Raw genomic sequence first — 26,874 nt, 5'->3', positions numbered from 1 at the left:
CACCTCCCTTGTCCTCTTAGGTACAGGCTGGTTGATGGGTCGAGGTGTTCCTTGTCCTCCCTCCCCGTGTGTTTCTCCTTCCTTTATTTCCGAGATGAAGCTGGAAGGGAAATGTAACCTGAGGAGACCAACCAAAGGAAAAAAAAAAAAAAAAAAAAAAAAGAAGAAGAAAATCAAACCAGGCCGCCTCCCGCTCGGCCTCGGAACATTCTTCTCTCCCCGCCTGCCTGGCCTATTCTCTCCGCCCCTCCTGTGTTGCGGCCCTGGGCTCGGAGCCGGGGCAGCTCCGCACGTCACTGGGGTCCCCGGGGGTTGGGGGGGTCCCTTGGGCGGGCCCGAGGGAGGACCGAGGGGAGGAAGGGAAGCCGCCTCGGCTGCAGCGGAGCTCCGGCCCGTCGGGCGAGCCCTCCCTTCTTTCCCCAGTCCCGTAGAGCCTGTTTCTCATTAGAGTAACGGGCGCGGTCCCCGCCCGGCTTCTGAGTGTTTGTAAACGTCTGACCCGGGGCCGTAGCTTAACTGTTTTGTTGCTGGGATGGGGCGGGGTTGGGGGTGCGGCCCTGAACCGGAGGGATTTAGAGACTGGAGACGCTGCCGCTTCTTAGAGAGGTTTGAAACTGTGTGGGAGAAAATGATAACCACCCTCCCATCCCTCCTACCCACCAGCCTTGCCAGTATCTCCCACCGAGTCACGAAGCTCCTAACTCCCTCTCACACAACCCAGGCCTCTCCAAGCCTGACTTTCCCGGAAACTCCAGTCCGGGTCTTCCTTCCTCCTCCAGCCCAGGTGACAGGTGTCCAGCCTGGGGCGGGGGGAGCGGGGGAGGGGGGAGCCCACAGGGTCCCGAGGTTTCAGGCCCCTAGTAAACCTGGCAAGGATTTTTAGAAGAGCCGGAGTGGGATGCTATAGGGTCAGAGATTCATTCCGAACTACAGTTCTAGGGAGGAGGGAGTCAACTTCCCGTGGAGGCTAATTCATGGCCCCTCTGGGTGGCTGGGACAAGGGCAGCGGCAAAGCCTGGCCTGGATCTACGCCCATCAAGGGCTGTGGGCCTAGGGACAGTTCTCAAAGACTCTTTGGCTCGGACTGCTCCCAGAGGCATCCAGGCTGGCTAAGCGTTCTTCATCTTTGGGGGTCCTTGAGGAATGGCTAATGGAGGCGCTGATTCGGCAGGGCAAAAGACTTCCAGAAGGCCCGGGCAGAGTAGCCCCAGGCAAGGCACCTGGAAGAATAGCCTTTTCCTCTTCCGAGCAGTTCGGTGCCACTCTGCCCCAGGACCCTCCTGGCGCCAGGCTTGGAGGGAAAGGGGAGGATAAGTGGTTCCGCCTTGCTAGGTGCTATCTACACAGTCTTCAGAACTTAAAAAAGGGTCTTCCATGGGCTCTCTACCCTGAGGGCCCAGGATGTGGCCCCTTTAAAGCTCTCGGACCCAGAACCTTGAACTGAGACTATGGGAGGTGGGGGCTGGGCTCCCTAAGGGAAATGATTGTCACAACGACGGACCAATAGGCAACATTAGTATCACTCTTGAAGGACCGTTTTCCAATTCAGTTTTTTTTTTTTTTTGAGGAGGAGGGACTGAAGAGAGGACAGAGGGAGGGAGGGTGGGGGAGGACGAGGGGCGCGTGGTTTTCCCATCTCATCCCTGGAGGAGGGGCTGGAGCATCCCCGGCAGCCAATCAGGGACAGGCTGGGGGGGGCCGCTTTGAAGAAGTTTGGGGGAAAAAGTTTGGAAAAGTTTCTATAATAACGAGGGGGCTTCTGGAGGGAGGTGGCAGCGACGGAGGAGGGGGCTTCTCAGAGAAAGGGAGGGAGGGAGCCACCCGGGTGAAGATACAGCAGCCTCCTGAGCTCCCCCCTCCCACCCAGGCCGGGACCTGGGGGCTCCTGCCGGATCCATGGGGGCGGCCAGCTGCGAGGATGAGGAGCTGGAATTTAAGCTGGTGTTCGGGGAGGAAAAGGAGGCCCCCCCGCTGGGCGCGGGGGGATTGGGGGAAGGTTAGTGCGGGGCTGGGAAGGGGTCTTGGGGTCAGTGAGAGGAGGGCCGGGGATCCTGAGTGTGGGGAATTTAAGGCAGGGAGCCTAGGGTGGGGGGTGAGGGAGTCAGAGGTCGAAGGGAGTCTGAGGAGCTTGTTGGCCTGCGGAAGTGAGGCTGGGGGCCCGGGCACCACTTTCTCCTTTTTAGGTCGTGACTGGGGTGGGGGTGGGGGTGCTGTTGGCTGTGCGCCGCCTCCCGGCTGGGCCGCCTGTCACTGAACTGGGGGGCGGGCGGGAACGGCGGCCCCAAGAGCACCAGGCGCCGCCAGGGAAAGGGGAGGTTCGGCGCTGGAGCTGGCGGCTGGCAGCCTGAGCCCTGGCCCGGCCGACTGGACGCCCGGGGCTGGGGGTGCTGTCAGGCCTCGCCGGGGCGCCCCTCCCCCTCCCCCGTCTGGCCGCAATGAGAGGCAGATGGCGGGGACCGAGCCGGGGGCGGCGGCTGCCGCTCGCACGAATCCGCGCTGCCCGCTGCCCCCCTTCCCCCGGCTGGGCCCGGCACGCATCACCCCCTCGGCTGCACCTCCGCCCCCAGATGGCGGGGAGAGAAGGAGGAGCCACCTCCCCTCGTCACCACAGCCCTGACGCCCCCCTCCCCTCTGGCCACGGTTGCGATGGCAACTGGGGCTCCTGCCAGCGCCGTTTAGGGGTTTGGGAACCGCTGCTAATTGGGTTCATGTGTGAGTCGCCCCCAGTCCAGCCCAGTGCCTCAAGAAACACGCCTCCGGGCCCAGCCCCAGCTCCAGCCCCTCTGGACCCGCCTCTCTCACCTTAAGACCCACCAGATCGAGTACCCTCGTTCCCAGGATCCAGGGGCCAGTGGGCAAAGGCCTGGCATGCCTGCTTCAATCTCCTCCATCTTCCCAGGTCCAACTCTGCTTTTGTCTTGTGGCTCAGAAGGTCTCCTTGCTGAGCATAGAAGGACTTGGGGCCTGGGGCCTGGCCACTTAAGGAACCTAGCCATCTCACCTGCTTCTCTCTTTCCCCCTCTCCCTCTGCTCCTCTTTCCATTTTGACAGAACTGGACTCAGAGGATGCCCCGCCATGCTGCCGTCTGGCCTTGGGAGAGCCCCCTCCCTATGGCGCTGCACCTATCGGTATTCCCCGACCTCCACCCCCTCGGCCTGGCATGCATTCACCACCACCGCGCCCAGCCCCCTCACCTGGTACCTGGGAGAGCCAGCCCGCCCGGTCGGTGAGGCTGGGAGGACCAGGAGGGGGTACTGGGGGTGCTGGGGGTGGCCGTGTTCTCGAGTGTCCCAGCATCCGCATCACCTCCATCTCTCCCACGCCGGAGCCGCCGGCGGCACTGGAGGACAACCCCGATACCTGGGGGGACGGCTCTCCTAGAGATTACCCCCCACCAGAAGGCTTTGGAGGCTACCGAGAGGCAGGGGGCCAGGGTGGGGGGGCCTTCTTCAGCCCAAGCCCTGGCAGCAGCAGCCTGTCCTCCTGGAGCTTCTTCTCCGATGCCTCTGACGAGGCAGCCCTGTATGCAGCCTGCGACGAGGTGGAGTCTGAGCTAAATGAGGCGGCCTCCCGCTTTGGCCTGGGCTCCCCGCTGCCCTCGCCCAGGGCCTCCCCTCGGCCATGGACCCCCGAAGATCCCTGGAGCCTGTATGGTCCAAGCCCCGGAGGCCGAGGGCCAGAGGATAACTGGCTACTCCTCAGTGCTCCTGGGCCCACCCCAGCCTCCCCCAGGCCTGCCTCTCCATGTGGCAAGCGGCGCTATTCCAGCTCGGGAACCCCATCTTCAGCCTCCCCAGCTCTGTCCCGCCGTGGCAGCCTGGGGGAAGAGGGGTCTGAGCCACCTCCACCACCCCCATTGCCTCTGGCCCGGGATCCTGGCTCCCCTGGTCCCTTTGACTATGTGGGGGCCCCACCAGCTGAGAGCATCCCTCAGAAGACCCGGCGGACTTCCAGCGAGCAGGCGGTGGCTCTGCCTCGGTCTGAGGAGCCTGCCCCATGCAATGGGAAGCTGCCCTTGGGAGCAGAGGAGTCTGTGGCTCCTCCAGGAGGTCCCCGGAAGGAGGTGGCTGGCATGGACTACCTGGCAGTGCCCTCCCCACTCGCTTGGTCCAAGGCCCGGATTGGGGGACACAGCCCTATATTCAGGTGAGGGTTGCGCCTGGCACCACCGCTGTCTCCAGCCATTCCACTAGGACAGCAGGAGGGTCAAGGGATGGATTTGAAGACATTAGTTTTATGCCTTCTGAATTTCAAAAGAGAATCTGCAACCACCTTAGCAGCTGCCAACTACCTGGTTTTAAAGAGAATTAGAAAAAAAGTGCACCTTTGGATGATTTACAAAAGGGCAACAGTTCCCTGTGGGCCAATTAGAAAAAGCCCATCAACCCTCCCACCCCCAGCTATTGTAGGAGGATCAACTAGGTTAAGGAGGTGTTCCTATAGCCTATAGAGTGCTCCCAAGACCAAGCTCTGCACTGGCGTGTGGCTGAGTGTGGAACTTGGGCTGGATTTCAGCCTTCCATTCTGGCCCTTTCAATAGGTGCCAGACCTAAGCAGATTTTCACTCTGTTGCAGGAAATTCCCCTTCTCCATTCCTCAATTTCTAGAGCCTGACCTAGCGGCTTAAAAGTAGAGCTGCTAACTTGAATAAAATAGCAGATATTTGCAAGTCAAATAATTCATATTAAAACTTGCAGTTCTATTCCTTCCACTCTCAGAGAATCTTGCCCATTTCAATAATCCTAAATCTTGAGCTGGTTCTGTCCAGAAACGTTTCTAGCGGAAAGAAATGTTAACACTGGTACCCCTGGGTTTCCCACAGGGCAAAGTTTCTCAACCTCAGCACTATTAATTCAGCACTACTATTTTGAGCAGGATAATTCTTTGTTGTGTGGGGGTGTACTGGACATTGTAGGATGGTTTAGCAGCATCCCTGGCCTCTACTCATTAGATACTAGTAGCACCCACTCCCCTAGTTGGGAAAACCAAAAATGTCTTCAGACATTGCCAAATATCTGGGCAATTACTTGGGGGGCAATTACCAGTTGAGATCCAATGTCCTAGGGTATCAGGGAGTACAATACAGGATAAGTTGTCCCATCTGAAACCCTTAGCTCCCTGGAACTCCACCTATCAAGCCCCAACTAGTGGAAAGGGAGCTGGCTTGGGAGCAGAATGTACTCAGTCCTAGTTCTGTCAGTAGCTGCTGGCTTCAGTTTCTTTTTTTTTTTTTCTTTGAGACAGTGTCTTGCTCTGTCACCAAGACTGGAGTGCAGTGGTGTGATCTCAGCCTCGACCTCCTGGGCTCAAGCGATCCTCCTGCCTCAGCAGGAGTAGCTGGGACTACAGGAGCACCAACGCGCCCGGCTACTTTTTGCATTTTTTGTAGAGACGGGGTTTCACCATGTTGCCCAGGCTGGTCTCAAACTCCTGGGCTCAAGCCATATTCACAACGCCCCCACCCCTGCCTTGACCTCCCAAAGTGCTGGGATTATAGGTGTGAGCCAACGTGCCTCAATTTTTTAATTTATAAAACAAAGGGTTCATATCTGAGGCCTTTTCTGGTCTGAAGCAGCAATTCTTTGTTCTTTCCATCCAGGTCTAGGGATTGAGATGGGCTTGAGAATTCTCGGTATCCAAGTGAAGCCTTTCCACCCCAACCCCTGGGCTCAGAGCTGGGAAGAAGGGAGTTTTAGGCCTGTTGTCACCTTTCACACTTCAAGAGGCTCTGTCCCCTACTTCCCCTTGCTTCTGGACTTTTGGATTTCTTCATTTCTTTGTACTTTTTATAGTTTTAAAAAAATTCTTTTTTCCCTTCTTTTCGCAAGTGTTGATGTACTTCTTTATTTCGTCTGTGCTTTCTTTTCTCTCAGACCCATACGCCCTCCTCCCTCACAGATCCAGTGCGGGCCTGACTGGGGTCTGAGGCTGCACATGATCAATGCTCTTGTCTCCCACCCAGGACTTCTGCCCTACCCCCACTGGACTGGCCTCTGCCCAGCCAATATGAGCAGCTGGAGCTGAGGATCGAGGTACAGCCGAGAGCCCACCACCGGGCCCACTATGAGACAGAAGGCAGCCGTGGAGCTGTCAAAGCTGCCCCTGGCGGTCACCCCGTAGTCAAGGTAAAGGACAGAGAGCAGGCCTGATATCCTTTCTCCTCTCCCAGATGGGTTCCAGCTATGCAGACACATGGCACTGCCCTTTCCCACACTCCTTCCCAGCTCTGACCCTGCAGGCAGCCTGGGGGAGGGGCTGGAGTTGGGGGAGGAGGGGTGCAAGGACCCGGATATACTTTCTACTCCTCTGTCCTTCCACCCCCACTCAGCTCATCCCATGGGACATCAGCCTCATGTCTACTCTGGAAAATGGTGGCCTGCCAGATATGGGGGAGGGTTTAGGCTGAGGCCAAAAGTCACTGGGAGTTAAGTTTTCTCTATATTGAGTTGGGCCAGTCTCTTTGGAGGCTCTTCTGCCTTTGCCCAGCCCACTTTGGGCTTTATTCCAAGAAAAACACTGTGAACTCCAGGCCATGTTTTCTCCACAACGGGTGCCCAGTTCCCCAAGGGATTCCCTTGCAGGATATCCTTTATCTTTCACCATTCTCATCCCATTGTGGACTGAAAATCTAGGGATGAATAAAGGGTGAGGTGGTAGGGATTTCAATGAAGCGGCCCCTCTCTCCCTTTGCCAGCTCCTAGGCTACAGTGAGAAGCCACTGACCCTACAGATGTTCATCGGCACTGCAGATGAAAGGAACCTGCGGCCTCATGCCTTCTATCAGGTGCACCGTATCACAGGCAAGATGGTGGCCACAGCCAGCTATGAAGCCGTAGTCAGTGGCACCAAGGTGTTGGAGATGACTCTGCTGCCTGAGAACAACATGGCGGCCAAGTAAGTCCCATGCAACTTCCCCTCAGTCTGCAGGCTTTATACTAGCTTTCTCCATTGGGCCTATGCTAGCCCACTTCTTCCTTTTCCCAGAAGAGGTAGACCTTATTCCTAGGAGCTGGCTTCAGGCCTACCCACCATCTGGAAGAGGACTTTTGGGGATGCGGGGGTACCCCAGAGAGGCCATCTCTGGGTTAGAAAATAACCTCCTAGGCACTCATTGAAAGTCATTCAGGGCTTTGGATGGAGGGCGGGAACTTCCCTCTTTAGGGATGTATCACCATTCTGGCTTCAGCTAGGAGGGCTTGCCATCCATCCTTTGCCTCCAGCATTGACTGTGCGGGAATCCTGAAGCTTCGGAATTCAGACATTGAGCTTCGGAAGGGTGAGACGGACATCGGGCGCAAAAACACACGTGTGCGACTGGTGTTCCGGGTACACGTGCCCCAGGGCGGCGGGAAGGTCGTCTCGGTACAGGCAGCGTCGGTGCCCATTGAGTGCTGTGAGCAAAGAGGCCCTGGGCCATCTCTCTGTCTCTTGCAACTCTTGTCTGTGTGTGTGTGTCTGTCTGCCCATTCCCTCTGCAGCGTCCTGTGCCCTGTCTGTCCTGGGTAGCCCTATAGAGGACTCAGGCTTTATTTCTATGCTAGTTTGCCCCTGCAACAGACTCTGTCTCTGGGGTGGCCCAGAGTGACCCTGGACCCTATCTGTTCCTGGGGTGCTCTGTGCCCTTGTTTGGGAAACTCCCTGGTCTACCCTGTTTAACCCTCTCTCTGCTCTGGGAGTGGCCCCTTACATGGTGTGTGTGACTCCATGGATATTACTGGTTTATTTGTGTGTCTACTGCTGAGGGGGGCTCCCTCAGAACCCTGTGGCAGTTTTTCCAAAGTGGGTGGGGGTAGAGGAGGCCACCTCTCCATGCCCAGCCCAGACAGTCCTCTTCCTTGCACTGCTCTGCAGCCCAGCGCTCAGCTCAGGAGCTGCCCCAGGTGGAGGCCTACAGCCCTAGTGCCTGCTCTGTGAGAGGAGGCGAGGAACTAGTACTGACTGGCTCCAACTTCCTGCCGGACTCCAAGGTGGTGTTCATTGAGAGGGGTCCTGGTAAGTACCTGCTGGGGAGGGGAGGGCAGGCAGGGAGAGCTTGGGAGTGGCAGGTGAAATATCTCTGGCATTGTCACTAAACTAGCCAGTGGAGCCTCAGTTTTTTTATTTGTAAAATGGGACAGACAGACTACCCTTTCTATTATACTGTCTGCTTTCCATGTGGGATGCGTATGACAACAATCTAAAATATTGAGCATGCTGAACAAATGGAAGCGATGCACATTCTGTCTATTAAAGAGGAGTCTGCTTTGAGATAATTTACCCTATGTAGATAGGCTCCCCGCTGGGCCCCTCTTGAGTTATGGGCAGTGATTAACAGAGCCTGTTAGGTGCCCCGAGATGGAGCTGCAGGAGTGGAGGAAGGGAAGACTGAGGGTTCAAGTTGCCGGCACCAACCTGAGGCCTTTGCCCTCTCCAAACACTGCTCACCAAGAGCCTCAGTCCCTATATCCTATTTTTTTTTTTGTAGCAGGGTCTTACTTTGTCACCCAGGGGAGTGCAGTGATGCAATCACGGCTCACTGCAGCCTCAACCTCCTGGGCTCAAGCAATCCTCCAAAAATATTTTGTGTAGAGATAGGGTCTCCCCATGTTGCCCAGGCTCAAACTCCTGGACTCAAGTGATCTTTCCACCTTGGCCTCCCAAGGTGGGACTGGTGGGTGGTGTGATTGATAGGCATGAGCCACTGCATCTGGCCCCTATATCCAAATTTAGCATCCTAGGACCATGTCAGAGCTTCTCTAGAGATTCTGGGTCATGATACTTGAAGGTCTCATTGCCTTCTGTCAAGCTAGGACCCTTGCCTACCTTTGGTCTTTCTTCTCGGCATTATCATGGGAGAGAATGTTTGGAGTTGGGTGGGAGGGCTCAAGAGTTGCTTCCGTTACTGACTCCCTCTAGTTTCTGGGCTGGTCCTGCCATTTCCCTTGGTCTCAGTTTGCTTCCCTGTACCTTGAGGACAGTTTAAAACCCTACCTCTTCTACTCATATTAAGTTAACATGCAGTGAGCTCCTCTGTGTGTCAGATCTTCTAGGGCCTTCTGAATTTGGCCTTGGCTCTAACAGGAGGGGAAATGGCAGAGAACTAGGGCAGGGGGCAGGGGCGCTGGAGTTGGGCTGTAGCTCTCTGTTCCCTCTGGACAGATGGGAAGCTGCAATGGGAGGAGGAGGCCACAGTGAACCGACTGCAGAGCAATGAGGTACCAGTGTCACTAGGATACCTCCCGGGGTGGGGAGGGGTGGGAGAAGGCAGGGGATTCTCAGCTGGGTCCTCTTGCTCATGGGAGTGGACTTTTCTGGAGGAGGTAGACTGGCCATTCTGTAAGCAGGTGCATCTCTAGGGAATGAACTTTGCATCTTAGGAAATGGAGAAAGCTAGGAGGTGGAGTCTGGGTCCCTGGAAAGGCTGGGCTAAGCTCAGATGCCTGAGGGCTCCCTGCCTCATTTTTACTCTTCCCTAGGTGACGCTGACCCTGACTGTCCCTGAGTACAGCAACAAGAGGGTGTCCCGGCCAGTTCAGGTCTACTTTTATGTCTCCAATGGGCGGAGGAAACGCAGTCCTACCCAAAGTTTCAAGTTCCTGCCTGGTGCGCTCTGGGACAGCCCATGGTGGGGGTATAGGGATATGGCGAGCTGGAGCAGGGGCAGAGGGAAGCAGTGTCCATCATGAGGGGCCAAGGGGTGAATGGAACCTGGGAGGAGCAGGCATCTGGAAGGTGTGCAGTGTGGAGACTACCAGACCTCTCACCAGCATGTCCTCCCACTTCTTGTCTTCCCAGTGATCTGCAAAGAGGAGCCCCTACCGGACTCATCTCTGCGGGGCTTCCCTTCAGCATCGGCACCCCCCTTTGGCACTGACATGGACTTCTCACCACCCAGGCCCCCCTACCCCTCCTATCCCCATGAAGACCCTGCTTACGAAACTCCTTACCTATCAGAAGGCTTCGGCTATGGCATGCCCCCTCTGTACCCCCAGACGGGGCCCCCACCATCCTACAGACCGGGCCTGCGGATGTTCCCTGAGACTAGGGGTACCACAGGTTGTGCCCAACCACCTCCAGTCTCCTTCCTTCCCCGCCCCTTCCCTAGTGACCCCTATGGAGGGCGGGGCTCCTCTTTTCCCCTGGGGCTGCCATTCTCTCCTCCAGCCCCCTTTCGGCCTCCTCTTCCTGCATCCCCACCGCTTGAAGGCCCCTTCCCTTCCCAGAGTGATGCGCATCCCCTACCTGCTGAGGGATACAGTAAGGTAGGGCCAGGCTATGGCCCTGGGGAGGGGGCTCCGGAGCAGGAGAAATCCAGGGGTGGCTACAGCAGCGGCTTCCGAGACAGTGTCCCTATCCAGGGTATCACGCTGGAGGAAGGTGGGTGTGGGACTGGGGGCTGTGAGTATGAGTGTGTGCAAGAGATTGCTGTGCATGTTTGCTGAGGGCTGGAGCTGGGCTTTTCAGAGATTGGGCATCCCTGGTCTCTCAGGGCCAGTTGGAGGTTCCCAGGTGGCATGTTCTTGATACCTGTGGCTGCCTGAATCCAATTAACTGAATTCTGAAGGGTGCATGGGGTAACTGTCTCAGCCTTTCTTCTGCCTCTGCCTCTGTCCTCTGCTCCAAATCATAAAATCTTAGAGCTAGAAGCACTTTCAAGATCATTCTATCCAGCTCACTCAATTTGCAAGTTCAGGCACTGAGTTCCAGAGAGGGGTGGTAGCTTGCTGAGGTCCCAAACACACTTGCGTTGCCTCAGCTTTCCCCTAAACATGGTGTCTGTGGTCAGGGTTGGTGAGGAGGAGCTTTCCTGTTTTGCCTCTCCTTCCTCCCATTGGCTATACCCATCTCTGGCCCTACTGATACCGATTCCCCTGACATTTCAGGCTAAGCCAGCAGGAAAGGGCTAGGACAGGCGCCTGGGAGCCCACATGGAGGGAGTTGGGCAAGATTTGATTCGGAGCAGGTGTCAAGACACGTTGGGGAAACTGAGGCCCAGTGGAAGAGAAGCCAGTAGAGGAGGAATCTAGAGGCCTCCTAGATTAAGGCCTGCCTGGAATGGATTGGGGGTGGGTCTTTGGAAAAGGAGGGGACCCACCTCTAGCCCAGTCTCTCAACTGCCCCTCCTTTACAGTGAGTGAGATCATTGGCCGAGACCTGAGTGGCTTCCCTGCACCTCCTGGAGATGAGCCTCCTGCTTGAACCACCTGAACTGTCATCACACGGCAACCCCAGCCCCAGCCTCAGCCCTATCCCCTTTCCCTCCTTCCTGGAGTGGTGGCTACAGAAGCTTGGGGCCAATCCTGGCTCCTCTTTCCCCAGCTTCTGTTTGTCTCACTGTCTTCCCTCCCCTCCCCCAGCTGAGGTGTGGCCCCCAGGCCTGGTGCTGCCTTGGAGGGCTGGGGGAAGTAGCTGTGGAGGAGGGAGGAGGGTGGAGACTGAGGCTAGGTGCCAGAATGGACTGGAGTGAAGGCCTGGCTAGAGTGTGGGCAGGCTGTTGTGCTGGGAAGCTGGGGACACGTTGATGGTAATAAACTGCTCAATGACCAGTGTTTCAGGCTCCAGAGCTCTTTGGAGAGACGGGTTGGGGCAGCTTACTCCAGCCCTGGCCCAAGGAGGCCCAGAAGTTGGAAAGAGATGGAATGTGGCTGGGAACATTGCATCCCAAAGAGCTCAGTAGAGGAGGCTGGGGAAGGCATGAGGGGGCTAGGAGGCTCCTTGACTGGGGCCAGGATTGGGGGCCAGGGCTTGAGTAGGCCTCTCCACTCTCCTCCTTGGGGGTCCAGATTCCTTAGGAGCTTTGGGATGGGGCCCAGGAGGCTGCATTTTTCAAGCTCCTTAGTCTTGCCACCACACAGATGATTCTGATCCATAGCCAAGAAGAGGACACACTGATATAGTTGATCTTTCTCATTTACAAAGGAGGATTCTAAGATTCAGAGAGGGAATCTTAGATAATGAGGTCACGTAGATAATCAGCAGCATGTTGAACTGCACTCCTGCACTCCTGGGCTCCTGTCCCCTGCCCTCATTCAGACACGCTGACTCAGGAGGTCCAGGCCTCTAAGGCTTCTCTCCCTGGAGTGAGGGTGGAGGTGAGGGAGAGCTAGCACAAGCTCTCCCTCTGGATCCTCCACTCCTGGGGATTATGAAGACATTCTGGAAAGATTTGTGCTTCAGAGGTAGACTGCAGAAAGCAAACAGTCTACCCAGCAGCTCTGAATGTCACCTGCCCTGGGAATCACAGCACTGTATGAGTTCCTGGCCTATCCTGCAAATATACCCATGCTGGCCTTCTAAATAGCTGGTACATCCATCACCACTGATGGGCCTGGGCTGGAAACCTGGTTTGTCCCCTGTCTTGATGGCCTACGAGAGGCCAAGTCCCTGGGCTGGGGAAAGTCACTTTGTCTGTCTTGTTCACCTGGAACCTGACACACAGTAGGTACTGAGTACAAATAGCTTGAGTTGGCTAGGCTTGGCTGCAGGGGGACATGCCTAAAAGACATTCAGGGTGTTTGCACTTGGGAAACTTGCCTCACCTTCAGGCTGGTGGGGCCTGTCTATGCCCAGTGAGTCCAGGCAGTCCTAGAAAGTCCCAGGAGAGCAGGGGTGGGTGTGACAGAGGCTGGCTGTGGATTGGGGGACAACAGAACCAGAGTAACTCCTCACCTGTTGCTGCTTTGCAATGAATTTCCTTTACCTTCATGGAACACAAGCTGCTGTGAACCAAATTGACATCAAGTGATTAGTTTCTGGGCCTTGGTTGCTTTTCAAAGATCCCCTTCAGCCCCTTGCCAGAGTCATTGTCCCATAATCACCATGTCAGAAGGAACCCTAGGGCATTCGTGTCCTATTTAGCAATCTTCAGCACCACCTCTAAGATCTCTGACAGAGGGTGGGTCAGCCTCTGTGTAAACAAAAAGCTGTTAGGACTTGTTGCCTCTCAAGGTGGACTGTTCTGTTTTCTGCCAGGACACTGCCATTCATGCATTGTCAAGATATTTATTAAACAGCTGCAAAGTGCCAGCCAGTGGGTCCTGGAGGAATCTGTAGCCTCATGGGGCAAAAGTAAATAAACAGCTCATAACAATTCAAACTAAATATTTTTTGCAGAGAGTACATTAGACCTTGAGGAGTCAGTGAACAATGTGTGTGTGTGTGTGTGTGTGTGTGTCAGAGAGAGAGACAGAGAGAGAGATAGGGTCTTGCTCTAGTGTCCAGGCTGGAGTGCAGTGGCAGGATCACAGCTCATTGCAGCCTCAAATTGCTGGGCTCAAGTTATCCTCTGGCATTAGCCTCCCAAAGTGCTGGGATTATAGGCATGAACCACTGTGCCTGCCTTCAGTGAACAACTTTTTTCTTTCCCTGCTTGCTCCTTCATCCACCACCCTCCTCCCGGGTAGTGGACTCCCTACCAAGGCACACAACCCCATGTCACTCCGTCCCACAGTGAACAGTTTAAATATGAGATGTAGAGGGAACAGAGGAGAGGCATTCCGTCCAGCTGTGGGGGTTACAGGGAACTTCAGGGGGTGACTTCTAAACTGGGGCCTGAAGAATGACTAGTAATTAACCAAGCTAAGAATAGGGGAAGGGCAGGCCAGGCAGAGGGACCAGAAGAGGCAAAGTCCTGGAGGGGAGCGGCAAGTAAGAAAGACAGACAGATCTCCAGGGCCTGGTATACCTGGAGAACTCCGAAAGGTTCTCCTTCGAGGGTGGGAAGGCAGGTGAAGTTCTGGAAGTCAGGGGCTATAAGAAGGAATTGAAGAGGGAAGCCAGGCTGAATTCTGAAGGACCTTATAGCCTGCCAGGGTATTTAGAGTTTTCTAAGGATGATGGGCATTCTCCCACTAGACTGTAGGCCTTCAGCTGTGGGTGATGTAACAGATTTGCCATAAAGTTCTTCCTCACCTTGAGCTCACGTCTGCTTCCTTGTGACCGCTCTGTAAGGGGCTCGTTATGCCCTCTGGGCCCACACTCTTCAGGCCTAACCCCTCTTCTCTTTGGAATCCTGATGTGGGTAGGCCTCCTGGAGCCTTTACGTGTAGTCACTCTGAGACTGGGGTCATTGTCTCCTCCCAAGCTCTCTACAGACATGTAGCTTCCTGGGGCTGTAGTTAGGAGAGAGAAGAACAAGGCTGGGTCTCCAGATGGTGTCAGAAAAGACCTTCTTGGCCCAGGTCTGAGGATTACTTGTGTTTGAACCACTAAGGAGGTTTTTGTTTTTGTTTTGTTTTTAATACAGATTCCTAAGCAACCCTTAACCTACTTGGGAAGGAGGGCTGGACCCAGGTATCTGCGTATTAAAGAATACCTTCGGTGATTCTTCAGCACAGGAAATTTCAAGTACTAGAGTCACCTGTCAGTTGTCATTCCTTGCCATTCCAGATTCCAAAATAGCCCACTGCCCTGCTGTCTAAATCTTGTCTAGGCTGCCCTGGGTAGAGAGTCACCTGGTGAAGAGGAGGAGACAGGCACACACAGTCCTCATATTGCAGTTCATCCTTCCCCTCACCTGGCTCTGTCCTGCTAGTTAGAGAATGTGAGGACAGTCTCAGGCACAGCCTGCAGTCCTGGTACAGGAGCATCTGCCCTCAGAACTTACTGAGTCTCCTTCTTTGGCTGGAACTCTGGGCCTCCACGATGCTTGGGGAGCGGCGTGTTGCGTAGCTTTCCGTTGGGATTTGGAATCTGCTTGGATTGAGTTCTGTGATGCCTTGGAACTCACTACTGGACTTTCTAAATTGTCATGGAGAGGAACTCCTGGAAATTCCAGATGCAGAAAGTGCACAGGGGTTTGGCTGCTTTTATGGGAGCCTGTTTTAATGGCCTCAGTGTCTTGATTGTTCAGGTAGCCAATTCCCCACAAAGTGCTGCAGGGCCCCTGCTCTGTGCCGAGCTCTGTGCTAGGCTCCAGGGACATGCATCTCACTGCAGCCTTGACCTGAAGGAGCAGACAATCTCATCACTAATGAGAGAGACCTTCCTGCCTAGAGATTGAGGTGAACAGAGCAATGAGTAATGGTGGGGAAGTCCCTGCGGCTTTGGGATGTCAGAGAAAGGGCACTGAGTCTGTCCTCTCTCGCTGCTTGTGTATCTCTTGTAGTAACAGTAGACAATTATGTTTTGAGATAACCCATGAGTCCATCCCTTATGGTGGGAACATTACATTCTCTGAAAGGAACAGATGTTCCCAATGTCCATTCTACTGGAATAAAGAGTGTCTGAGTCAGGAAATGGGGATTTGTTACTGAGGCCTTGGGTAGAGTTAGAGGAAGCATCTCTCTGTACTTCTCTCTCCTGGACCTGAACCCTGAGGGCATTAGTTAGGCCAGGCTGTTCCCAAGTAGCCCCCACCTTGGTGAGGCAGAATCCTGGCAGGGCTGGGAGCCAAGGGCCAAGGGACAAGGAGGCAGCTCCATTGCTGGGTGGCACTCCACTTTTATGCTCCTCTGAGCAATTCCTTTCAGTTCTTCCTGGATCTCTTACTTTCCTAGGGCTGCTGAACCAAAGCATCACAAACTGGGTGGCATAAAACAACAGAAATTTATTGTCTCACAGTTCAGGAGGCCAGCAGACTGAAATCGAGCTGTTGGCAGGGTTGGTTTCTTGTGCAGGCCCTGAGGGAGGATCTGTTCCATGCCTGTCTCTTAGTTCCTGATGGTTGCTGGCAGGCTTTGATGTTCCTCGGCTTGTCGAAGCATCACTCCGATCTTGGCCTCTGTTGTAACATGGCTGTTCCCTATGGCTCCTCTGTGTCTCTGTGTCCAAATAAACCTCCTTTCTCTTATAAAAGACACTAATCATTGGATTTAGGGCCCACCCTAATCTACTCTGAGCTCATCTTAACTTGAATACATCTGGAAAGACCATGTTTCCAAATAATGTCACATTTACAGGTACTGGAGCTTAGGACTTGAACATATCTCTTTTGGGGATATGTTTGGGAATTCTGGGGACCCACTTCAATTCCCTACACTGGGTTTCCTGCAAAGTTTTGTCAGTCATTATGATCTCAGTTTTGCTATGGAAGGTTTAAGTAAAAGTGCCTGTGTTTGGGTCCATCCAAGTGGTGAAGGGGAGAATATTGTCTTGTGATTCCAGCTTGGTGGATGCAGCCATAATTCATGGGATTCCCAGGGGAAAGGTGACTTTTGAAGGAGGAAAAAGTAGGAATTTCCGGCCCAAATCCTCAAGAGATTCTTCCTGTCCTGCTGCCCTTAGACAACCTTGGTGTTATTTTATTTGGGATGCTGGCCGATTGTAGGTTTACTTACAACTACATTTCCAAACTGGAAAGAGTTAATAAGATGAAAAAGAAGCAAGTCATTACATGAGGATGGGATTCTCCATGAGTATTGTATATTAAAAGCTCTGAGGAGTCCTCTGAGAAATCCCTTCAGCTATTTAATCCAGTGTTTCCCAAACTTACTTAATCATGATGCTCTTTTCTGTAGGACAGTACTGTCCTACTCCCATGTAATTCATTAATTACTCCCATGTAACACATTACCCCAAAAATGTAGTGGCTTAAAACAACAATGAAAAGCTATTTCTCAAAGTTTCTGGGGATCAGAAACTTGGAAGTAGCTTGGCTGAGCAGTTTTGGCTTGGTGTCTTTCATGAGACTATAGTCATTGGAAATGTCGCTAGAACTGGAGGATCCATATTTTAGGTGGCTCAGTCACAGGGTTGGCAAGTGGGTGTTGGCTGCTGGTGGGAGGCCTCAATTCTTCACCTTCTGGGCTCTCCACGGGGCTGCTTGTGTGTCCTCATGACATGGCAGTTGGGGCTTACCCCACTGTGAGCTACCCAAGAAGCCAAGGTGGAAACTTCATAACCTTCCCTTGGAAGGAACTGTCACCTCCACCATACCCTATTAATCACACAGACCAGCCCTAATTCAGTGTGGGGACACCAGAAGGTGAAGGTCATATGGGGCCATCTTGGAGGCCGAGTGCTACATTAATTAATTCACTCAACAACTATTAACTAGTACCTACGAGTGCCAGACACTGTTCTAGACACTGAGGATACAACAATGAACACAATAGACACACACTTGTCTCCATGGAGCTCACATTCTAGTGATACTTCATTCAGTGCTTGAGACCATTTGGGAAGTGCTGTTTCACAGGTATGTGGAAGAGTAAGTGAGAATTGCGAATACAGAATGATAAATGTGGCCAGGTGCGGTGGCTCACGCCTGTAATCCCATCACTTTTGGAGGCCAAGATGGGCAGATTGCTTGAGCCCAGGAGTTTGAGACCAGTCTGGGCAACATGGCAAAACCCTGTCCCTACAAAAAATACAAAACTTTGCTAGGCGTGGTAGTGCACATCTGTAGTCCCAGCTACTTGGGAGGCTGAGGTAGGGGGATCACTTGAGCCTGGGAGGTAGAGGTTGTAGTGAGCCAAGATGGTGAAACTGCACTCTAGCCTGGGTGACAGAGTGAGGCCCTGTTTCAAAAAAAAAAAAAAGATAAATGCTAAAACAGGAGAGAAACTCACAATATCAAGGGAATGAGGTGTCCTGACATAGGCTTGGAGAGTGGTCAGAGATGGTTTCCTGAAAGAGGTAGACGCGTGAAGTTAGCCAATTAAAGGAGGAGTGAGAAGAGGAAAAGTGTTGCAAGCAGATGGAACAGCATGTACAATGCCCCAAAGCTTGATACAGTTGGAGAACGAAAGCAGCAGGAGCATATTATGTGTGTATATGTGTTATGTGTGTGCTCATGCATGTGTGTGCCTGCCCATGCACGCGGGGTGGGAAGAAGAGGTGAAAGATAAGGCTAGATGGGGTGATTGACTGTGGGAGGGGAGGCACAGAGATGTCAGTGATGGCATCCATGTTTCTGGTGTGAATCACAGCAATAGAGTATAGATGGGGAGAGAAAGGAGTGGAGAAAAGGAGTAAGAGAGGTTTGGGTTGGTTATAAAAGGAAGAACTCAGTTTTGTTCACATTGAGTACAAGCCACCTTTGGGGTTGTCAAGAACCCGTTACAGGTCAGCAAGTCCACAACTGCTTTCTATGCATACCAGTGTTGAACAAATAAGTAAATAAATTGTCGCTAGTGGGAGGCAGGTTTCTCACTGTCACAGAAAGAAGAGGGGTGTTAGGATGGTGGTGGTGCTGGATTTGAGCTGGAGATATCAGTATGAATTCATGTGCATTTTAATACATATATGTACACTTAATAGTATAGAATATCTTTAATAGATCCATATAGGTATCTTTATCTAAGATCTTTATATAGATTTATAATCCATAGATGTCTATATGATGTGTATGTATGTACACACAGATAGAGAAATATAGATATTGTACATACACACACACACACATATATATATGTTCATATATATACATATATTTGTTAGTTTTGTCTGCAAAGAGGGCCTAAAAGAAGTGATACCCCATTAGCAACAAGAAAACTCAGCATCCAGACCTTGGTTTCTAAATAACATTCTCCAATAAATGAACCAGGGTTCCTTGGAAAAATGGTTAATTCTTGAGCTGGGACAGGAACACATAAGATGATCCTGGAACAACTTGTAGTGCCAGAAAATAAAGAAGTGCTAAAAAAAAAAAAAAAAAAAAAAGAGCGGTAAGGGGCATATCAAAAGGACACAGGAGCCAACTTGAAAGAGCTCCCAATGGCCAAAGCTGGAACAGTTTGAGCAATGGTAATAGATAATAATATTGGATTATAACTCCAAGAGTAAAATAACCTTTATGAATCCATATTGATGTAAATAAGTATTAAATAAATAACTAAATGAGAGAGAAGGGATAAATCTTACTTGCAAAAGAATTCTAATTATAAATGTATAAGGAATAAGGAAAATAAAAAATCACGATTAGATCATCACAATAATAATTGCTACAGGCAAGATCCATTGATGAATACTAAAAGCAGAAGATAAAACTTTAAGGAAAAACAGAACATTTGCAAAACCTTCAAGTATCTGCCCCCAAATACACGAATACCTGAGTGGTTTTCACACACTATCACAGATTCTTTGATTTCCCTTTCTCCAGGAGGTGCAGCTGATTTCCTGTTGCCTTGAATGTGCTCTGGACTTGGGGACCTGCTTCTTACAGACTATGGAGAGAGAAAAAGAGTAACTTTGCAGTAGAGAAACCTCACAAACACCACCTGAACCGAATGGTCAAGATGAAGATCACCAGCAATAAATCATGTTGACATCATGTGCCCCCATATACCGCAACGAGAAGGGCACATCACCTTTGTGCTACGCCTGCCAATATCGACAACCTTAGTCTATTCATGAGAAAACACCAGACAATCCCAGATTGGGGGACATTCTACAAAATACTTAACCATGAGTCTTAAAAAGTGTTGAAATTTAAATTAAAGAAATGTTTTTTTCTTAAATAGGGTCTTACTCTGTTGCCCAGGCTGGAGTGCAGTGGCATGATCATTGCTCACTGCAGCCTTGGCCTCCCAGGCTCTAGCAATCCTTCCACCTCAGCCTCCAAGTAGCTGGGACTTCAGGTGTGCACCACCACGCCCGGATTATTTTTGTGTTTTTTGTAGAGACAGTGTTTTGCCATGTTGCCTAGGCTGGTCTCAAACCCGTAAGCTCAAGTGATTCACCCACCTCACCTTCAAAGTGCTGCGATTACAGGTGTGAGCCACTATGGCCCACCCACTTTACATGTTTTAATTCTACATTTGCTGCATTCCTAAACCAAGGCTCAGAGCAATTGATTAAAAATAGCAGCAGCAACAGCAGCAAAAGAAGAAAACACGCTAAGGAGGCCGGGCGTTGGGGCTCACGCCTGTAATCTCAGCACTTTGGGAGGCCGAGGTGGGTGGATCACTTGAGGTCAGGAGTTTGAGGCCAGCCTGACCAACATGGTGAAACCCCATCTCCACTAAAATACAAAAATTAGCTGGGCATGGTGGCAGGCACCTGTAATCCCAGCTACTCGGGAGGCTGAGGCAGGAGAATCACTTGAACCCGGGAGGCGGAGGTTGCAGTGAGCTGAGATCATGCCACTGCACTCCAGCCTGGATGACAAAGAGAGACTCCACCTCAAAAAAACAAAAACAAAACAACAAAGAAAGAAAACACGTTAAGGAGTATTATCTGCTCCAGGAGGCTTGACAAGCCCTTTACATACATAGCTCATCTTATTTAATCATCTCCCAACAATCCTGAAAAGTCTGTCCCGTTATTATTACCATCTCACAGGTCAGGAAACTGAGGCACGGAGGTCGTAAGTAATGTCTGGAGTTTCACAGCTTGCCAGAGATAGAACTAGGATTTGAAGGTCTATTTCCTAACTCCAGGTCCGGGGATCTTTTCCACAACACTGCAGCCAATTCCTTATCACATGGGTGAAATCAGATGAAAAGTAAACATCCAGAGCGGTCTTCAAATGAGGCAGCCAGACAGGCCAGAGATCGAACTTCAGACTTTTAACCAAAGGTTCTGGGATTCATGCTCCCAGTTGGACACTGTTTACTTCTTAAGTAGTAAAATGAATGGGGTTGGATTGATCCAAACAGTGTCTAAGATCCCTTCCAATTCTAACACTTAGGAGTTTATGTTCAAAAGAACAGCCTGCAGAGGAGCCTGCAGAAGGGGACCCCTCCCACTCAGGGTGGCCTGATAGAATATAGGACATGCATGTCCCACCCCCAGCCCTCTCTGCAAAAGTTAGAGTCAGGGAGAGGAATATGGGCTGAGTGTTCGTAGAATGAGGCTGGTTTTTAGCCCCCACGCACTCCCTTTCCCTATTGCATTCTTTTTTTTTTTTTTGAAAGATGCTGCTCAGCCTTCGAGTGAAGTCTTCTTTATCCATGATGGCAAAGGGCAGAGGAAGATAGATGCCCAAGGGCTCCATCAGCCTTGGTACTTTGTCAACCCCCAGTCCCTAGCATGAAAGATTTTTCCAAGACAGAGTAGGTAAATTTCAATTTTTTTTTTTTGACACAGAGTCTCACTCTGTTGCCCAAGCTGGAGTGCAGTGGCACAATCTCAGCTCACTGCAACCTCTGCCTCCCGGGTTCAAGTGATTCTCCTGCCTCAGCCTCCCTAGTAGCTGGGACTACAGGTGCATGCCACCATGCCTGGCTAATATTTTTTGGCATTTTTAGTAGAGACGGGGTTTCACCATGTTGGCCAGGCTGGTCTTGAACTCCTGACCTCAGGCGATCAGCCCACCTTGGCCTCCTAAAGTTCTGGGATTACAGGCATGAACTGCTGTGCCCAGCCTCAATTTTATTTTGTGTTGTGTTTGTATTATTTTCTCCATTCTCAAAATTCAGACACTTCCTAACTTAGCACCCATTGGCTACTGCTCATAGTCCTGCCTGGTTTGGGGTTTCCCAATTTGGGGTGGATTTGGCTCCACTTCATTTTCTGCCTCCATCAAGACTCCCTATTGTTTCTTTGAGGTTGTATTAGGTCAAGGCAAACAATTCTCTTGTTCTCCCAAGATGTAGCAAAATGTCACAATTCTTTTTGGCTCCATTGTTCATTAGCCACTCCATTTTGTTATTCTATCTGCACTACTTCATCACGGAACACGCTCTTCTTTTTAATAAGGATTTGTGATGGTTAATTTTATGTGTCAATTTGACTGGGCTAAGTGATGCCCAGAGAGCTGGTAAAATAGTATTTCTGGGTATGTCTGTGAGAGTGTTTCTGGAAGCGATTAGCATTTGAATTGGTAGACTAAATGAAGATCTTCCCTCATCAATGTGGGTCCACATCACCCAATACCTTGAGGACTTGAATAGAACAAAAAAGTAGAGGAAGGGCAAATTCTCTCTATTTGAGCCCAGTCATCCATCTTCTTTTACCCTCGAACATCAGAGCTGCAGGTTCTTGAGGGAAGGGCACACGTAAATTAGTGTTTTCTCACTTCTCCTTGTCTGACCCATGAATGTGTCCGTATCTTTTGAGGTTCATTTGATTCAGATGCTACAGATACCGCCCTTCCCCAGGCTACTGAAATGACTTTCAAACTTGGACTGAATTACACTACTGACTTCCCTTGTTCTCTAGCTTGCAGTCAGCAGATTGTGGGGCTTCCTGACCTCCATAATCACATGAGCCAATTCCCATAATCAATCTCTCTCTCTCTCTCTGTTTCTCCTATTGGTTCTGTTTCTTTGGAGAACCCTAACACAGGATTATAGAAACTGTAGGAGAAAATGTTAGTGCCTATTGGGATTAGAAAGGCACATACGATAAAGCCCTATCCTCAAGGCTGTTGCAGCTGTGATAGGAGATTGTCTTATAGCTCCATTTATTTGTTCACAAAGGATTTACTATGTGTTAATTATCAGGCAATGGTAGGCACTCAGGATACCAAGATCAACAAGATATGATTCCTGTCCTCAAGCAGTTCACACCTAAGAGATCACTAACTGGTGACTGGAGTTGGTTGGAAAGATGCATTGATCATTTCTGTCTGTTATCCGTGGCTCATTCTGTCTGTTATCTATGGCTATGTAACAAATCACCCCAACTTAGTGGCTTAAAACCACAATGATTTACTTTTCCTCACAATTCTATGGGTTAACCTGATGATTCTCCTCCTGGTCTCACCTGGGCACACTCATGTGGTTGCATTCAGTTGGCAGTTTAGCTAGTTGGTCCTAGACAGCCTCATTCCCAAGTGTGAAGCCTCAGCTGGGGCGGCTGGAATGGCTGAGAAGAATTTGCTTCTGTCTGCCCATGTGACTTCTTTCTGCCAGTATCTCAATTTCCTTCCTTCCGGCTATCCTGGGCCTCTTTACAGAAGAGCAGAGCATTCCAAGAGGGTCAAAGCCAAAGTTTCAAGACTTTTTGAGGTCTCAACTCAGTGTTACAAATGCTACGCCCGCTGCATCTTATTGGTCAACACAAGTCACAAGGCCCGGCTAGAATTGGGAGGAGGAGGAACAGAATTAATCTCTGATGGGGGAGCAGCAATGTCACATTGTAAAGGGTGGGCAGATAGAGATGGGAGGAATTTGTGGTCATATGTTGCACTCTACTACAGCTGCTACAGCAAAACAAAATTAGATTTCACATAAACATCAAGTTTACAATGTTTTTTCCTTAACAGTGGGGAGATTTGGCAACAAGCCACTGGAGCTGAGTAACTGCTGTGCCATTTAGACTGGACATTCTATCTCTATTCCATCGTAGTCTCTACCACGTCTTTTTTTTTTTTTTTTTTTTTTGAGGCGGAGTCTCGCTCTGTCGTCCGGACTGGAGTGCAGTGGCCAGATCTCAGCTCACTGCAAGCTCCGCCTCCCGGGTTTACGCCATTCTTCTGCCTCAGCCTCCTGAGTAGCTGGGACTACAGGCGCCCGCCACCTCGCCCGGCTCGTTTTTTTGTATTTTTAGTAGAGATGGGGTTTCACCGTGTTAGCCAGGATGGTCTCCATCTCCTGACCTCGTGATCCGCCCATCTCGGCCTCCCAAAGTGCTGGGATTACAGGCTTGAGCCACCGCGCCCGGCCTTCTACCACTTCTTTTTTAAAGAGTTGGGTTTTTGTTCTGTTGTCCAGGCTGGAGTGCACTGGCATGATCACGACTCACCGAAGTCTCAACCACCTAGGCTCAAATGATCCTCCAGCCTCAGCCTTCAAAGTATCTGGAATTGCAGGCACACACCACTCCAGCTAATTTTTTTTTTTTTTTGGTAGAGGTGAGTTTTGCTTTGTTTTCCAGGCTGGTCTTGAATTCAGGACCTCAAGTAATATCTTCCTGCCTTGGCCTCCCCACTACTGCTTTATTTATTTTTTTAAGATGGAATCTTGCTCTGTTGCCCAGGCTGGAGTGTAGTGGTGCAATCTCAGCTCACTGCAACCTCCACCTCCCGGGTTCAAGTGATTCTCCTGCCTCAGCCTCCTGAGTAGCTGGGACTACAGGCATGAACCACCACACTCAGCTAATTTTGGTATTTTTAGTACAGACAGAGTTTCACCTTGTTGGCCAGGATGGTCTCAGTCTCTTGACCTCGTGATCTGCCTGGCTTGGCCTCCCAAAGTGCTGGGATTACAAGCGTGAGCCACCATGCCCGGCCCCCTCTACCACTTTTTAAAGGTGAGGAAATTGGGATTTCCAGGGCTAGGATGTAGTAGTCTTTGGGCTACTGATATCAGAGCCTATGTTTTTAACCACTATATTCAACTGCCATCACCAAATGGGCTCTATGGATAATTACACGGGAAACCACTGGTGGGGAGTTACTGAAAAAGTTTGAGTAAGCTCATGTCACAGAGCAAGTGATGCTCTTCAATTAACTAGGGCTCTGGATACAGAGCGGAATAGGGGTGAGGGAGGCGAATGGTCTGGTGGCTGCTAGATCAGTTTGAAAGTCATTTCAGTAGCCTGGGCCAGGGAGGTGTCTGTAGCATCTGAACCAAATGAAACTCAGAAGATAAAGACACATTCTTGGGTCAGACAAGGAGAAATGAGCGAACTGGTTGTGCAGAGAATACTAATCCAAGTGTGCCACTTCCCTCTGAGAAACTCTGTAGGCTCCCTCCTGCCTATACCTGCCAGTCTCAGTGGTAACACATTGTTATGTTAAAAAAAAAAAAAAGAGGCCTGTAATGTAAGCTGTGGACTTTGGTTGTTAATGTTGTGTCAACGTTGGTTCATCTATTCTAACAAAAGTATCACATTGGTGTAGGATGTTGATAGTGGGGGAGGCTGTGCACATGTGGGCACTAGAGGCATATGGGAAGTCTCCTTTCCACTCAGCTTTCCTGTAAACTTAAAACCACTTTAGAGGCTGGGCGCGGTGGCTCAAGCCTGTAATCCCAGCACTTTGGGAGGCCGAGACGGGCGGATCACGAGGTCAGGAGATCGAGACCATCCTGGCTAACACAGTGAAATCCCGTCTCTAAAAAAAAATGCAAAAAGCTAGCTGGGCGAGGTGGCGGGCGCCTGCAGTCCCAGCTACTTGGGAGGCTGAGGCAGGAGAATGGCGTAAACCCGGGAGGCGGAGCTTGCAGTGAGCTGAGATCCGGCCACTACACTCCAGCCTGGGCGACAGAGCGAGACTCCGTCTCAACAACAACAACAACAACAACAAAAACCACTTTAGAAATAAATTCTATATACACAAAAAATGGAGGAGGAGGATGATTTCTGAGGTAAGTTTAGGAAACTCAGGTAAGTAAAGCTGATTTTTTAAAAAACTGCAGGACTTACAGCATTGCTTTTACTTCATTACAATATAATCACAAAACATAATTATGCAATTGCTTTTTTCAACTTTAGACATAGACTCTGTGACAGCAGGGCACATACTCATTGATATATCACCAGCACCTAGAATGGCTTGGCACATGGTGGACACTTCTTAGTACAAGGAGGAAGGGAGAAACAATCAACTCACAGGACTTAATGATTGACTGGCTGAGAGAAGTGGGGGGCGGTTAGCTTCAGAGTGGCTTTGATTAGTCATACCCTTGCTCGAGACCCCGCAGAACTCCCACTCCCTGTCCTTCTCTGCTTGACTACTAATGGCCTGAGACCCCTCAGCCTCCACGGGACCAGCTTTTGCCCTCATCCTGCCATCAGTGGCTCCTAGGCATGTGCCCTTCATCCACTGTGCTCACTGACCCGCCTTCAGACTTCCAGCCTCCTGCAGATACTCCCCCAAAATGTCCCTTACACAGCTTGGAAGCCCAGCCCAACACTCTTCGAGCTCTGAAACCTTGTTGCTCCTGTTTTTCTCTTCATGAATCACCTAAAGCACAGCAGTGCCTCATCGTAGTAAATATGGGTAAGTGTGGGAACCACCAGGGTCCTCTGGTGTCCTTGGGCAGCCAAGGAGTAGATCCTCCTGAACCTGCCTCAAGACTTGTTTTAAGAAGGGCTGGAAATATGCCAGCACTGAGGCAAGGCAGAAATCACCGTATCTGGTGTGATGTCAGGGGCAGACTCTCTTTGCCAGCTCAAGCCAAGATAAACAGTAATTCTAAAGTCCCGGGGATAATGTTTGTTTCAGAAGCAAGTCCCAGAGAGAGGTGGGACCAGTCTCTTCATGTAAAGTTAGAACATTTCTGATGACAGAAGAAGAATTTCCCCTGTAAGTATTGATATAGTTGTGTAACAACAGGTGTACCTTCTTTCTGTTAATATTAAAAAATTATAATGGTAGTATCTGCTTATTTTTAAAATTCTGGAAAAAATAAAGGACTCTGAAGCAGGAAGTGGAAGCCTCCTCTTGTACTCCCTACTCACTCTCATCTTAAAGGCATGCCATATATCTTGTTTTGCAGCCTGTGCCCTTGTGCTCCTCACCACCCCCCTCCTTTAGGAATTGCTCTATCCTCTACTTCATGATTTTTATTGGCCACATAATTTACCATGGTATGGGTGAACCACAATGCTGGAGAACAATCTAAGTGTGCACAGCCTTTAATGCAATTATTCTGCTTCTAGGAATCTGTCCTACAGAAACACCTGGCACTAGCGTGAAACACTGTATGTACATAAATGTTCATGATAGGATTATTTGCCAGTAGTGAAACACTAGAGAAAATCTGTCCATTTTAATATAATTGAAGAGAGATGAGAAGCCAGCCACTAAGGTATATATGAGAAACTGACTTTGAGGACTCTGTAGGGGAGACAAAAGGCCACTATAAAGTACTGAACATGAGTTTTCTACCAACAAAAGTTTCCCTTTTGAGGGGGCAAACACGGTAGTATCAGGTTACCTGTCCTCTAACCTGGACTCCAGTGATCTAAAACAATCGGAAGGACACTCCTGACAGTAGTAGTAGCTGTTGTTGTTCTCCTTCTCCTCCTCCTCTTCTCTCTCTCTCTCTTTGTTTTATAGAGATGAGGTCTTGCTATGTTGCCCAGGTCCCACCTTGGCCTCCCAAAGTGCTCGATTACGT

The 26,874-nt window shown here is 50.7% G+C and overlaps 1 protein-coding gene across 3 annotated transcripts; it reads left to right on the top strand.

Moving 5' to 3' along the window:
• Positions 1-1,578: 1,578 nt before the first annotated feature.
• On the top strand, positions 1,579-13,072 carry NFATC4 (nuclear factor of activated T cells 4). 3 transcript variants are annotated; one of them, XM_033188392.1, is made up of 10 exons: positions 1,579-1,996; positions 3,052-4,147; positions 5,964-6,126; positions 6,696-6,895; positions 7,222-7,394; positions 7,853-7,993; positions 9,140-9,195; positions 9,457-9,583; positions 9,776-10,357; positions 11,112-13,072. In XM_033188392.1, exons 1-10 carry the CDS (start codon positions 1,897-1,899, stop codon positions 11,177-11,179), a joined length of 2,706 nt encoding a protein of 901 aa, XP_033044283.1. In that variant the 5' UTR covers positions 1,579-1,896; the 3' UTR covers positions 11,180-13,072. The 3 variants fall into 3 exon arrangements, with proteins under 3 accessions (XP_033044283.1, XP_033044285.1, XP_033044284.1); XM_033188394.1 differs by having other exon boundaries at positions 1,868-1,996; positions 9,776-10,036; positions 11,112-11,529; XM_033188393.1 differs by lacking the exon at positions 1,579-1,996 and adding an exon at positions 2,279-2,899 and having other exon boundaries at positions 11,112-11,529.
• The last annotated feature ends 13,802 nt before the right edge of the window (positions 13,073-26,874 follow it).

Source organism: Trachypithecus francoisi, unplaced genomic scaffold, assembly GCF_009764315.1.
Source record: "Trachypithecus francoisi isolate TF-2019V2 unplaced genomic scaffold, Tfra_2.0 Lachesis_group3, whole genome shotgun sequence".
NCBI classification, from domain to species: domain Eukaryota; kingdom Metazoa; phylum Chordata; class Mammalia; order Primates; family Cercopithecidae; genus Trachypithecus; species Trachypithecus francoisi.
Note: the sequence above shows the minus strand (reverse complement) of the source record. Positions and strands in the feature narration are given on the sequence as shown.